The sequence below is a fragment of the Cyanistes caeruleus genome, chromosome 5, assembly GCF_971803275.1.
Source record: "Cyanistes caeruleus chromosome 5, bCyaCae1.hap1.1, whole genome shotgun sequence".
Taxonomy (NCBI): Eukaryota; Metazoa; Chordata; class Aves; order Passeriformes; family Paridae; genus Cyanistes; species Cyanistes caeruleus.
The window spans coordinates 18,210,848-18,226,705 of NC_141705.1; the positions used below are offsets into that span (position 1 = coordinate 18,210,848).

Genomic DNA, 15,858 nt, shown 5'->3' on the forward strand with positions numbered 1-15,858 from the left:
TAAAGTAGATAACGTAGGTGGTATTTTTTTTTTTCAGAATAACTGTTTTGTTTCATACAAAAATATATGGTTTTACCTTTTAAAAAACACTGTGTTTGTTTCCAAAGCTTAGCTGAGAGAAAGGGTAGTTTTTGAGCACCACCCAGTAGAGATAACAGCCCACAGCCATCAGTAAAAAACACCACAGTTTTGTGACACAGCTGATCAGAGGCCCACTGAAAGTCCTCACTTCCCCTCACCTGACACTCCAAGGAACAAAATATCGTTTAGTAATGCCCGAGGAATCTTTTGGCCATTCCATTTGTTGCGAAAACAGCTGTGGCATGAGTATGGAAAGTATGGAATCCTGGGAAACACACTTGAGCATAGTAGAAACTCTGCTTTTTGACATGAGTTGACTTTGTCCAAAAGAAGACTAGCCAAGAATTCATAATCCAGAGGAACATTTGTGACAGGCACTTCTGTCCCAAATGAGGTCAAAGTGCCTTTCATCCTGCCCTGCACCAGGAAAAAATTCAGCATGAAGATTCACAGTAACAAAACGTGGAAAGCAGATCAGGTGTTCACTATGTTCACAATGATACGCTTCTCAGACTGCTCCAGTATTTGCTTTCAGAGACTCCATCCTGTTTAGGCTGCTCATCAGTCACAAAACTCATATAGTTTAAGAATTTATTTCAGCTTTTCAGACAGCAATAATTAAGTCATAAAATTTCTTGCCATTTCACCATCATTCTTGAATTTCCCTTTGTCTGAAGGGGTCAGTGTTCAAAGCATCTCACTTCTAAAATTTTAAGCGATTTCACATTGCATGTTTCATCTTCATATTAAGTCTTAGTGCATAGTATTCTGACTCTATACTCCAGCATAGCCTGACCTCTGAGCTATTTATTCTATTCAGGCAAATTTTGCACTTCCCACCCCCCAATATCTGATGGATTTATACACTTTCAGTAGGTAGTGTTTTACCTTACTTCCCTGTCCTCTAGTGACTGATACACTGCCATGTTCTTTAAAACTCTTAAAACAGATTATGGGCTGTTAACTGTTTGGGATTTTTTCTTATCTTTTTCCTTCAAACATTGTTCCTCACCCTGCTGTTAACCATTTGGTCTAGCTCAAAATCTCTTCATTTGAATTTCTGAGAGTTCCTCTAGGGGACCATCACTGGTAGGAGGTTAAGCTTAATTGCACAGAGATCAGTTACCAATTGTAGTCTACCGGTTGTAGTCTTTGCTGATAGCTGTGAACTACTCCGAACCTATTCAAGGCCTCTGAAGACTGTACTTCTGCTGGCAGCAAAACAAGATCTGAAAATTTACAGCCTTCTGTGTTGCTCCTCCAGACTATTTGTAGTGTTTTCAGTCAACCAGCCATTACTGAAATGGCCAATAATCTCTTTGTCTATTGTGTGAGTTAGTTCACTAACATCATTGTCACCGTGATGGTAGTGGTGAAGTAAAAAACCCTTTATGCTACTTCTATTACTAGAAGTGTGTAACCAAACATAACAAAATTCACAAATAGCTCTTGTCTAATATCCCATCCCAGTTCACTAACAGCTCCACAGAAAAGATGCTAGAAGTGTATTCAGTTCTGTAGACAGGAAGAAGTGGAGATAAATAAACCCTTGTAAAGAACTTGGAAAAATGGATGGGTAAGGGGTGGAGGAAACAGCAAAAGCCGTTAAATGTTTGAATAACAAAAGTAATCTCAGGATAACCATTAATACTCCATCAGTGCTGGGAAAAAAAAAAAAAAAGGCCTGGTGCAGATGGAACAGAGACAAATCACTGAAGAATCTTCAGAGATGCATAATACTGTGCATTACAATGTGCCAGGGTACTAGATAAAGACTGTCAAAGCAGCTAGAAAACCATCTTATTAAATACAATCTAGAATTTAATTTGCTTTGCTCTTTGCTTCCATGTTTTCACCTTAAAGACTTTCAAAGTCTACAAACATAGAAACTTTTCTTGGAGGAGTAGCAGTGGGGTGGAATTTATTCCCAAAACAGACAGGTTTTGCCAGTAAAGAAGTGAATCAGGATGGAACTTTTAAATTAGACTGGTTTTGCCTTCTCATAGACAGCAAGAGGCTGAAGCACTGTGTTTGGTTTAGCTGGGATACAGTTAATTTTCTTTGCAGTAGTTGGTGTGGGGCTGTATTTTGGATTTGTACTGAAAACTGTTGATAGGGTTGTTTTTGTTATTGCTGAGCAGGGCTGACACAGCATCAAGGCTTCTCTTTTGCCTCTCATGCCACCCCACCAGTGAGGAGGCTGCGGGTGCACAGTGAGCTGGGAGAAGACAGGGCCAGCACAGCTGACCCCAGCTGACCCAAAGGATATTCCATATCCTCTGGCATCATGCTCAGCATATACAGCTGGGGGGAGAAAAAAGGGGAGATGTTTTGAGTGATGGTGTTTGTCTTCCCAAGTCACCCTTCCGTGTGAAGGAGCCCTGCTCTCCTCAGGATGGCTGGACGCCTGCCTGCCCATGGGGAGGGGTGAATTAATTCCTTGTTCTGCTTTGTCTATACACATGGCTTTTGCTCTGCCTGTTAAACTGTCTTTATCTCAGCACAGGAGTTTTCTCATTTTTATGATTCTCTCCGCCATCCCACTGGAGGTGGGGAGGAAGCAAGTGGCTGTGTGGGCCTTTCTTGCTAGCTGGGGTTAGACCATGAAATGCACCAAGACTGAGGCCAAGGATTGTTGTCTGAGACAATAAATACATCTGGTATCACCAAGTGCCAGGTTTAGTCAGAGACCTCTCAAAGAGGAAACTAGTATCTCATTGTTACAGGCAAAACCAGAGCACATACCTTTTCTTTATGCAGAGTGATCACTTTAGAAATTTCTTGAAGAGAAAAGAAGGCTTCTAAAGGTCTTTGGATTGAGAAGCATATGGAGAATTTGAGATAGAAAAGCCATTCTTGTGCAACTTATACATTCCATGTAAGAAGACAGATCATCAGAACAATCCCAAGGAATTGGGGCGTAAATCAGCTGTAGCCACTAAATTAAGATTCTGTAACAGAAAGTGAGACTCCATGGCTGTACATTTTGTTTAGGTACCTTAGTGTCCCTCCTGTAGTCAGCGTAGCATCTAAACTGAGTGTTGTGTTCCCCATAGTTTAAAAGCTTGTGATTGTAAACACCTCAAAATGTTTTTTGAGTACTATTCTTTTATTCATTGTTGTCACTTGTGTTAGCAGATGTGTAACTTTACCTGAATTCTTTAGTTGAAAATCTATTCTTAGAGGGCAAGTCTATAATATCAGATATTCTAAAATAAAGTTAGAAGCTATCCATCTATCTTATTTGCAGGTAAAAGGGAAAGAAGAAAATACTTTCTTCCTAGCCTATTCATAAGTGCATAAAAAGTCAATTAAGACAGTCCATAAAAATTGAAGAGGAAAGACTTTAGAAGTCCACTGATAGGTTTTCTATTAGGCTAATACCTTAAAGCTTCCTTAGCACTTTCCAACAAAGCATTTTATTTGGCTTTATGAGCACCTCTGGAGCTAAGTATTACATCTTTTTAATATTTGAGGAGATCAACAGTCTAAGACCAGACCCTTGGAAAAGTCAAGCAACATTAACATTGTTAGACAATGTTTATAAAAGCAATTAGCCCCAGAGGAGTAAAAGCTTACTTTAAGCAGAAATAAGTGGAGATTTCAGAGTGTTTAGGTGTCTGTTTAATTTACAGATAAATCGTGTCTGTAATACAAAAATGTAAGATTAGACATAATTGAGAATCAAACTACAAGTGGATGAGAACACAGCAACCATGGTCACCTCTAAAACATCTTTTCAGTGTTCTTTTTTTCCACTGTCTTCTCACTGTATTCTGGATAAAATTCAAATAGCTTTTTTGGCCTTAACATGGCTATACAGCCCAGTTCCAAGCTACCTGAGAGACCTTGAGTTCCCAAAACAGCTTCTGCACATAGGATTCAGCAGCCTCAACTACAGGAGCTATGGGTGCAGATTTTCCAATATTAGGAAAACAGCTCAAGATTACTCAAAATATAGGTTTTCAAAAGTATCCTAGGACACCACTCCCAAATTTCAGCTACACAATAGCACTAAAAAATACTGATAGTTACTGTACAAACAGGTTATACCCTTGTTTCAGAAAGTTCAGCTACACTAAAGAAGTAATTGGCACTGGCTTTGGTACTCCTGGTCTCCAATCCCAGAGCCGAGTTCAGGCCGTAACTTTTGAAGAAGATAATGAAGGCCTGGAATGCAACTCATTTTTCTAAGTTCACTAGATGGTGAAGATTGCATAAGATGTTATGCTTCATACAAAAGCTAAAAAAATAATTGAAGCTAGATGCTAAGATAGGATAGCAGCTCCAAGGAAAAAAAAAAGGCAGTAAAAAACCACTTTTTTCTTCAGTGCTGCTACATAAGACCATCAGAAATTAATAACAAGGTTCTCTAAAGCCATCTAAATGCAAAGACCAATCAAAAATACACAACTGCCAAGAAAATGGTACATTTCTCAAAATGTTTTCCTCTCACCATCACTCTATTATTTGCTTCGCCTGAGTTCAGATTCAGTTGCTTGCTCTTCATCCATGAGCTAAGCATTGGGTCATCATGATAATTGAAGTTACACCAAAAAGGCAACTGAATGAAGTAAAGCTGATTATTCAAAAAGAAAAAAAAAAAGTAACAGGAGTTTTAAAGCTAGATTACATAAATTTTGCTCATCTCAAAAATGCAGGAAATTATTTTCCTTGAATTCTGCAAGATCAAGTGTGCCACTGATTAAAACTTTGTCTACTGAAGTGGAAGAGCAGAACACTGATGAGTTTGATTGTCCTGCAAGCAAGATATTTTCAATGAGACTGTTAACAAAATGAAGCCACTATGATAATTTAATTCCTAGTTCAGGCCTTCCAGCAGCTTTTCAACATGAGTAATCTCCATCAGTTCAATACCCCCAAAATTATAAATAACAATCAGTGAATACATGCCATTCAAATGTCAGCAGGCATGAACTTATAAGGTAGTTCATAACTTTTACAGCCCCACCACCAATTAACAAGTAAATAAATTGCTAAAGCCCTATCAGATTATAATTTTCCCAAAATAATATTCCTGTGATTATAGTTATGAAGTAACTAATCAGAGCTGGGAGAAGAACCCTAGAATAACCCAGATTAGCAGGACTCAAGACAGTTGGCTTGTCTTGAGTCTCTGCCTCTAGTGTATCTTTACATCTGAGAACCACCCCCAAGCTATTCTGCCAGCTTCTGGGTACATTTGGCTCATAAGCAAAGTACTGAGTGATGAAAAAGGACTGGGCTCAGCATTATTTTATTGGTCACAGGAAAGATGTTGTCAAAGGATAGATGTACTGAAAGGTGTGAAGGGATCTCAATGCTCAGATAATGAAAAAGGCAAGAGGCTACACCTAATTCAGCACATTATTCAAAGCTCATTGATACAACAGTAGCACCTTCCCACTGCAAACTGTATTACAGATTAAAACAGTATTTAGCTACTCCTTTGGCACTACACACCAGTATCACATGGGAAAGAATGTGGAGGAGGGGGGAAAACAGACTCCCAGCCACACATGGTAGAACTTGGGGAAATTGCTTGGCAAATTTAACCGTCTTTTGCACAATCCCAAGAAAAGCTTTGATTAATACAGAATTCCATTTTTACACAAGAAATACCACAAAGAGGCAGCAAAGCCTCAGAAAGAATTGATATTTTAAAGGGTTTTGACAGAACACTAAGTTTGGATTTCTTCAGTGACATCATATTTGAGCCGATTAAGAAAAACAAACCTTGTTAGGAGAAAACCTAGGCACACATTTGTACCAGAAATGGTTTTGCAGCTTGTAAGCTCATGTCCTTTTCTTTACATATTGGCCAAAATAAGGGGAAAGAATAAACTAGCAGTTTTTTTTAATGTTTTAGTTTTTTTAAGTAAGAAGAACAAAGATTTGCTGTTGATTTTGTTCCTCACTTAGGAAGTCCTACTCTGAGTCTAGAAAACCCAGCATTTATAGAGTTGTTTTTATGATCAAATTAGTTTGCTAAAAATAAAAGCAAATTAATTTCTGAGACTTCACTGTACCTAATGATAGATCTAAACATTACTCTCATATCAAGCCATTAGACTACAAACATTTGGATCTTTTAAACTTTACTTGCAAAAATAATAACCATTAGAGGCAATTATTTTGTGAAGAACAAATGTGATTATGAATGAGATCTCAAAGTGAGATTTTCCTATTCACTTTTCCTTCCATAATTCCCCTCCAGAAATAAGCAGGATTTCTGTAGGCTGCAAAAGAGTCAGAACCACCACATTACTGTTCAACCTGTATTGTATTTGACAATGCTTGAGAATGTAGAGAACAGACATTTGAACAGTGTTTGGATTCACATAGCAGCAAGTCCAGCAAAGAGCTTGAGAGCAAAAACACTTTAACACTGGTTTCCTTACAAGGAGAAACTCTTTCATTGCCCATAAATTTACAGAACATTAAATGTCAGTTTTCGACAAACAGAGTACATACTGTGAACATCAAGACTGGAATTTTAAACTCCTGCCAATTCTTGTATTTGGTTTCTGCTCTTAATCAAATTATTTGTTTAAATTATGTAGAAGTAGCAGTAATTTGAGTTTACTTCCACTACTCTGGTATAACCAGTAACACATTGGAACAAAGCTGTCAATACCCTCTTGGACAGCTGCTTAGAGAAACATGTTGTGACTCACACTGCTTCAAACCTGCTACTGCTGCACAAATTGTAAGCTTTTCTGTATAAATTGTAAGCCTTTCAGGAAAGGTTCAAAGGGCATTAATTTCTTTAAAAGAATGATACTATCCCAGTCGCAGTAAAGGCTTATCAGTTACTTGTTATTCAATATGCAAAATGAAACAACCTCAAAGATACCATTCTAAGGTTTGAAAGGTCAAATTAAGTCTGTGAGTCTTTAAAGTAGTACATGAATTTTGATAGCAAACACTAGCATCTTCATAAAGCTGAGAAGGTTGATATTTTTGAGGTTAAAACCGGTTACTAATGTAAGTAGAAGCAGTTTGACTGCACAGCTGAATATTTAAATAGACAAAGCATTCAGGAAATACATCCACCAGTAACCCTCCACTCAATGCAGCCCGGTAAGAGCTGATGCTCTGTTTATTGTTTATGCTGCTGGAAGCAATGAGGCTGGGATCATTAATGGAATAGTCTCACAAAATAAACACTGAATTCAAATGGAAGGTAAGAGTCCTACTTTAGCTAAAGGAATAAGACCAACCCAAAATAACACATGTTTAAAGCCACAAGAAATATTTATTATCAGCATTAATTTGTGCTATGTTTTATTTTTCTATACAACAAAACTACTGCATAGCTTTCACAGCTGGAAGAACCACTCAGAGCTGAGATGTACACAAATGAAAATTATTTTATCATCTGTCCAACATACATTCAGTGTTCCTGAGAAACCACTATATTCCAGTTGAAACTGCAAAATCAAACACCTACAATCAGCAGAACTAGTCTTGTTATCGCTTCTACAGGAATGTTATTTTACCTCTGTTACCATATTTAGTTTAATCCCTTGATAGTGGAAGCTTGGATCTCCTTGATTCCAACCACTTATCTCAAACACATCAGTGCCAATTAAGAGGCAGCCCAAGCTTGTCATTCGTAAATGGAAAAGTGAAGAGAGGGGCAAATGCTCTCGTAATGGTTTCATTCTGCTGGTTTTAAAGCTGCCTCTTTCAATCTTAAAAATATGAGACATTTGTATTACTGGGAAGCAATGCCCAATCCTAGAAACAGCTCCAGGAAGCACACATACCCCGAAACAAAGCTACCAGTGTCAGAGGTACTAGAAGAAAAATTAACTAGGCTAACCAAGTAGATCATTTTTCCCCCTGCTCCACATAAATATAATGTCACATACATAGTCATGAAATTAAATAAATTTAGGTTAATAAACTACCAGAGTAAGTTAAATAATTTTGAAAGGTCAACAAACTACCAGATAAGATTATACTTCTATAGTAAAATAAGTTTCTTATTAAAACCCTTCGCTGTTCTAAAACCAAGATGAATGTCTAATCTTCGCAAACTACAATAAGTGAATAAAATTGTGTACTTCAGAATATAACTATCTGCTTTCTAATGTCATGGTGTGCTATGGCTTCTTATTGCTATACTTTATCAGAAATGAACTAGAGCAATCTGATTACAAATTAGTAATGGTAGCTGGACTGGATGGAAGGAAAACTCTTTGCCTTTTGACTTCTGCTATGGTATTTTATCAAATGAAACCACAACAATAGTGAAAGCTAAAGTATTTTTGCTTTAAGATGCAATTCTTATGGCAAATAATGAGCAGTTTCCAGTATGCACTGTGTAGTAGTGCAGGCTGCAAGTTACACATCACAAACCAATGCTGTGTCACAAGCCCTTGTCCGAAAAGGGAGGTGGTGATCAGACAAAACTGACCAAACTGACCAGGCTGGCCCACACCAGCTGCTCTCTACCTTCCAAGAATGGGCACAGGAACTAAGAATGAAGACATTCCCATTAACCCCAAAGCAATGTCAGCATCTGTCTTTAGCACTGCAGTACAGTGGTTACTGTACTGTACAGATCTCCCAAAAGCAAGAGTTCAGGGGCTTTTATGACATCAGAACATGGCAAAACATGGAGTCACCATATATTCTATTCCCTGACAAAAATTCTAAGTGCTAATCTAAACACAGTATTAACTGGTCACTTCTTTGTATCTCCGTAATGAAGATACGTGCCTAACCCTGTACTTAGCCACTAGTAACTACCTCTGTGTCTAACAAACCTAAATACAATTACCTCACACCGATACTAGCCCTTTACTGCTCTGAGGTATTACACAGCAGCACAATTAAGACGGAAGACTTCCTCTTTTCAAAAAATATACTCCTTTCACTTAGTACTGCTTTCCTGTCATCTAATCCATATTCTGTATCTTCAAAAGTCCCACACTATAAATAGTTTATTATATACAAACCAAATATTTTCAAAAAACATCAGAATGTCTCTGATAAGATCACTCTAAGTAAACAACCTATCACTTTTAGATTGTTCCAAAGCAGATAACCAGTTAATCCTAAGGAGCAGTTCCTCTCTACTGCAAAACACATGTACACTCTCGGCCAGCAGTCTGAACACTAAAGTGGCGTCAGTAAGGCAGGGAACACAGAACAGCAAATGCTGCAGCTGCTGGGGGCAGCTCTGTAGATCATCTGGGAACCCTCCCTCCACAGACCAGCAGAAAGAGCCCCAGAACCTTGTAGTCAGTTGTGGCTTTTCATGGAACAAAACAGAAGCTGAATTTCTATTTGACACCAGCAGACTTGATTTACAAATTTTCCCCTTATTTACTGCATCCTGCATAAGTATGTAAGTATAAGCAGCCAGAGCGCTGATGATGGCCAGAGCTCTGAGTATTTTTAACATGTTTAAGAGGGAGGCAGTAACTTCCTTATGCTCACAGATAAAGCAGTCTCATTAATATGCCTCCTTCTTGGTCTCCTTTTGTTTCTCTGGGCAACCTTTTTACACATTTTTCCCATCAGAAAGAAGGGAACAAGGTTTTACCTTTCAACATCGAATTTAAAAAAAAACAGACCTACTTTCAAACCCAAGTTCCTCTGCATGCATCTGCTGTACCCCTGAGACAGCAGTAGCTAAGGAGGTAGCTCCTGATAGTTTCCCTGTAGGAGTTAGAAAACATCTTACTTCAAGAAGCCCTGCTGTCTCTGTCATTACTCCTTCAGAGATAGTGACTCCTTAGACACCTGGCTCCCCTCCCACTGCTATATGGCTCTAAAATTACATCAAAAGTGAGATTTGCAGTAACTCTAAGGTATCCACAGTGATTTAAGTGAGTCTGTATTTCTGCCCTGAACCCCTCAATGGCCTCAGTCGAGATCAGTACTGGGCAGAGAATAGACTGCACAAAGCCACTCTGACCCCAGGGCCATTCTCCACACTCAATTCTTAGCAAAGGAGTAATTCCATACACAGCACACACAGTCCCCTGTAAGAAAATGCTTTAGTCCTAAACTCAAGTATCGCATGTGCTTTGTCAGTTCTTCAAGAAAGAGGGGGGTGGTTTTTAGGAATATACAAGTGTCATGTAAGTATCAAATGCAACAAGTTCCCCAGATGTCAAGGTTTCCATGTCTTCCTGAAGCACTATCCCCCAGATTCCATCAGCATCCCAGCAGGAAAGCTGTTTCCCGTTGCTTGCAGGAGGGCTGGGGGCACCTGGGCTGCTCTGTCCCCAGTGACAGCTGGGACACCACCAGCCTTCCAATTAAGCCCAGGTGTCACAAGCTTAATTGGAAGGTGGCAGGGTTGCACAGCTGTCAGAGGACATGAGTTTCGCCAGTAGCATTTGCATTCCTGGTAGCAAAGGCAGAGCAGAGTGAAATACCCCAGGTCAGCTGTCACAGCCCAAGCTGAGCTTGTGGGTATGACTATTCAAGGGAAAAGAAAACCACCAAAAACAAGTCAAAGTCTTTCCTGTGTTAAGTTCCACTCACAGCCACAGCCATCTGCTCCCCTGTCCCCAAGGACCCATGCTACAGCAGCTGATGCCAGCTGGTTCTGGGGTCCCCAAGGCATTTAATGCGGAGAACTGTCTGTGGCCCTTGCCAGACCTAGGGAAAGTCATGCAGAAAGTGGCTCTACACCATTTGGCTGAAGGCTGCACACAAATACTAGAGCAATTCTTACCTGGGGAGCAGCTGGTTTTCAGCATTGCACAAAGCAGCCCCCTCTGGCTCATCACATAGAGGATAAGCAAGTCATCAGGAAACCCCACATATCCAGCCTGAATCATCCTAGAGCAGCAATTTGCAAAACCAACATTTGCATGTTCAGGAATACTAGTTTGAGCAGTTGGTTAAGAAGTTCAGAATCCCTATTTTAAATTAAACTTTTCCAACTGCAGTCAGAAAACACAATGCAGTTTGACATTTTATGCAGAGTGAAGCTCTCTCCTTCTTTTCCTACTGAAAATGGTTTGGTAGGGTAGGAAAGTCCAAACCCATCTCACACTCTCTCACTTAGCAAACCTGAGACAGACTCCCAAGTCGCACTGCGTTTTATAAATCTACTCAAATTGTAATCTTCTGACATTTTTATCTTCATTATTTTAGTTGCTAACAAAGTTTTCAAAACTTCTCTACTCCCCATCATATAAATAGCAATTAAAAAAAATAGGAAGAAAATCCTCAAATTATTCTGAGTAATTTTATAGCCTACTGCTGATTTAAATGGAACAGGATACCCCAAACATCAGTGCTTAAAATTAGACTGAGGTTAGTTACTAGCTCTGCAAACCTAACCTATTTTTGCTTCAGCCTAACAGCACAACAGCAGCACAGATATCTACCTAAGGGAACCACTTTCAGCAAGAGCTGATCCAGCTGCTCTTTGCCAGAAGGACCAAAGCTCAATGTATTCCAGGGGGAGGGAAAAACAGAAATCTGATCAAATACATATATTAAACCACGGAATGGCTTGGGTTCAACCAGACCTTAAAGATCATTTAGTTCCAAACCTCCTGCCATGGGCAAGGATACATTCCACTAGACCAGGCTGCTCAAAGCCCCATCCCACTTGACCTGGAACACTCTAGGGATTTGGCATCCACAACTTCCCTGCACACTCTGTTCCAGTGCCTCACCACCTTCACAGTGACAAATCTCTTCCTTATGTCCAATCTCAATCCACACTCTGCCAGAGTAAAACCACTGCCCCTTGTCCTGTCACTGGTAAAAGTTTTTACCACAGGCCCTGGTAAAAATCCTCACTCATTCTTCTAAAATCTCTGGAGGTATTTTAAGGCCACAATAAGGTCTCCTCTTTTTTTTCTCCAGGCTGAACAATACCAACTTTCTCAGCCTCTACTCCAGCCCCGTGATCAAATTTTACTGTAAATTCCTCATGGGATTATGCTGTCAAATCATATTTCACAAAAAATCACTACAAAATTACAACGGTGCAGAGTGATTTGATCTACAGTGTCACTTAGGCTATTGTTTGTGTTGATCCTAAACAGTACCTGATCATTGTCCAAGAAGGACAATTTCTACCTGGCCACACACACTTCACTTTATAGGACACACTACTACAGTTCTGTCTGAAAAATATTTAGGGCTATGTTGGAAGAAAGCATTCTCCTAACACATCTGCATGCATTTTGAGTTTTCATTAGTAATTTTAACAAGTTTGCAAGGGATCAGCATTGTATGCAATGTATTAGATCATCATTGTGCTGCTTAAACATCTGTACTTTTGATATTAAAATATTAAACTACTGCCATGTCAATCAAACAGCAGTTTAATGAGAGACTAAATGGGCATCTCATACTTCAATCAAAACAATAGAAATACTGACATACTGTGGCACAAAATTAGTATAAATAGACTTTATTGAAGTCAGTACCCTTGTACTGAAGCCAAAGATTGTGTCTACAGAAGCACAAGTTGTAACATTTCACAACTTCTAAAAGGAATGTCAACAATTACAACGATCATGCATACCATGGTCGATAATCACATTTTTTAGAAGCATTTTCAACCATTTCTAAAGAAATGCTTATAACATTGTTATATATAGAACTACTTTCAATAAACTGCAAAACATTGATTAGCTTTTCCAGTATGAGCTACAGTGTCAACACAAAAGGGAGGCATAAATGTTTAATTTATGAAATCAGAATGGAATATTTACTGTAAAGAAAAATTAAAAAGCTTTCAAATAAAGGCCATTATTGAACCAAAGTGAAGAGCACAACTTGAACTTTGAATCCTTTCATCTCTTAAAGCTGTCCTCTGAATAACTTCAGTTCAAAGCACAAATTCAGTACTGTGAGTATTCCTTGGACTGAAGTTTGGCAATGATGCGATCCAACTGTCTCTTTGCTTCGCACTGTGGAAAATTGCTCATGTCATAATATTGAGGGGCAATTTTCACCAGCCTGTCAAAAAAGGAAAAGCTTGTTACTGATACTCAAACTTTAAGATGCATCTTACATGAATTCTACAACTGAAGGAAACAAAGGTTATCCATTATTTTCAGTTCATTCTTAATTCTAAGACTGAAATTCACACACATTTAAAATGGCAGTGCCATCCTGAGCAAGTGCCCAGGTCCAAAGCAAAAAGCACACACACAAATTTCATGAGATGCTCTTGTCTGGTCATGTGCCCCTTACTGACTCTTGCTGCTGCTTCAGTACCTGCCATGGTAACCCACACAGCCAGAGCCTCCGCTTAATGTCAGAGTCCGTCAGCCACAGAAGTCTATGCAAACATCCACTTTTGTCTAGAGTACAGTTCAGCCTTAGCTGTTTTAAACTTAAAAATAAAATCAAGTCCATAGGATCCTGCTTTAGGTTAGACAGTGTCTGTTGGAACAAGATTTCTAAGCAGGGATTCAAACACATTTTCCATTAAGATACTACAGACAATATAAATATATATGCTCTGTTTTCCAACTTATGAATCTTTAAACTCTTCTTGCCCTACAGTAAAATTACATTACAGTAACTGAAAAGCTTCCCATGTCACCAAAGCTTACTACAACCTGATAGTTAAGGTACAACTTTAAAGACAGGCAAAATGCTTCAGATCTCTGCTTGTCTGCAGAGATTCAGGTTTCTGATTACCTTGATATACTTAAGTTAATGAATAAATTGGCAATGTTTACCACTATTATCACCTTATTCCTTAGAATTTTAAGAAAGCATGAAATGCTATTCAGAGTCTTCTGAAAAAGTCAGAAGTCATCCTAGATCTTGAAAACAGAAGCAGTAATATTGAAGTACTGTTATCTCCTAACTCAGGTTAATTGTTCAAGCGGGTGCTAGGACATACCCCCAAACCTCACAACTCCAAGCAGCTCCAGGCTTACTGAAGTAACTGCTTCTAAGTGAAGCTGCGCACTGCACACAGAGTCCAGGCATCAGAGGTCTAAACACAAAACCCATCAACAGGCACAAGTACCCACAAAGAAAACCTTTAGTCATCTACAAGATCTCAAGCCCATACCGTTGCCATTCCTCAAACCATTTTTGTAGAACTAGCTTCAGGAAAAGTGAAAAGAATTGCCTCAACTTAAAAAAAGGGAAAAAAACCCCAAAGAACTCTACAGTATACAAGACTCTGGCTTACCATTCAGGCTTGATGTCTGTACATGTCCGGATGTAATTCTTTGTTGTAAGGACAAATTCGTTATACAGCACCCATTCTGGTTTGTGATCAAGAACAGTGGAGGGATGCAACTGCACCACCTGGTTATCTTTCACTGTTAAGTAATGCCCTGTTCGCTCCAAATGTGCCACCTAAATAAAAAGATATTTTTTCATTAACACAGGCAATCTTTAAATGAAGCAATTTCAAGCTGATTGTTAAGTGTTCTATACAAAACATACTAACCCAACTTTTAAACTTCATCTAAATTTGGCACATTACTTGACCACTTCAAGTATTCATGTTTTTTTATATATATAATCAAGATGCCAGATGTTTTCGCTAACTACCATGGTACGTGTATATATTCTAATACACAATTCAAACAACATACAAAAATAATTGTCACCCGAAGAGAATAATCATTATTAGAACAGCAGCAATGCAAACACAAAGTACTGGAAGGGAATATATACTGGACAGGTTTGCAACATAACACAAAGTCAGCTGTGGTCTACTACAAGCATTTCATTTGCAGTAGCCACTGTGGGACCAGTCAGCCACAACGTTATCCTTTTATGAGAGAGGTCTCACTACAGCATGAGATTCAGAGCTGGAAAATATAGGTTCAGCGACACACTTGTGCTGTGACCTTGGTGAAAATCAATTAACCTCCCTCTGACTAAGCCTCTTGCTCCATGAAAGGGAATAATGCCTGCCTTGCCAAGATGCTCCGATACCTAGCTCATTAAGATTTGGTAAAGCAGACAGTTATCCTTAGAATGATATCCTCTGAACGAACAGCTAATCTAACAGAACAAGTAACTAAAATTAACCCTCTGATACCAGTAATTGAAAATAACCTCAGCTCATTTTATATACATACACACACAGAGTAAAAAGATTAAATAGGTTGGGCTGAAAGACAAGGTTGGTGGCTGAAAGACACCAAAAATACATTTTTAGTAAAATCATTAGCTGTTTTCCTTTAATATAGACTGTATACTTCCTTGTTTTCTTGAATTCCTAGGTATATTTCACCTTTTTTTTTGCCTAGTCAAGAACAAATTCCACCTATTAGGTTAAAATGCCAGGCCTTCTAAAGCAATAGCTACCTCCTCCTGTTTTAAGCCAGAATATCTCTTTACTAAGAAAATTACTTACTTTGAGTGTGCTTCTCTTTAAAATGTTATGACATTAATATCCAGAACATGTTTTAGGAGAAGAACAAAGAATTTCAACAGTTCGCAAATTTTGTCACACAAGGTTTGAGAGATAACACTTCATTTCAAGTCTGGGAAACCAAAAGAGGTCCCTTTAAATGGAGATTAACAGCAAACTCTCTGCAATGATTTAGGCCTAATTTTATTCAACTCAATACAACATCTGTATATATATACATAAAACAGCATCTATATATACAACATTAAATAGCGGTATAGGTGCAAACCAGACTAGACACTCATCTGTCACAAGCACACCCAGGCCTAGCACAAGCACAGCACACCTTGCTGTGGGATGATTTTTTTCAAAGAAGTTTTGTTTAAAAATCAATTTTATTTTTCAGATCAAAAGTATACATGCATACCAAAGTATCTGTTTTACCTGTT

General features: G+C 38.6%; 1 protein-coding gene across 1 annotated transcript in view; it reads right to left on the bottom strand.

Annotated features, from left to right (window-relative positions):
• Window positions 1-12,468: 12,468 nt before the first annotated feature.
• Window positions 12,469-15,858, bottom strand: part of DHX15 (DEAH-box helicase 15) — a 45,650-nt gene continuing 42,260 nt past the window's right edge. Inside the window, exons 13-14 of the mRNA XM_086890123.1 lie at window positions 14,231-14,400; window positions 12,469-13,035 (exon numbers count right to left, since the gene is read on the bottom strand). Of these exons, the coding sequence (XP_086746249.1) occupies window positions 12,918-13,035; window positions 14,231-14,400 (288 nt within the window). The 3' untranslated portion in view covers window positions 12,469-12,917. The remainder of the gene's footprint in view (window positions 13,036-14,230; window positions 14,401-15,858) is intronic.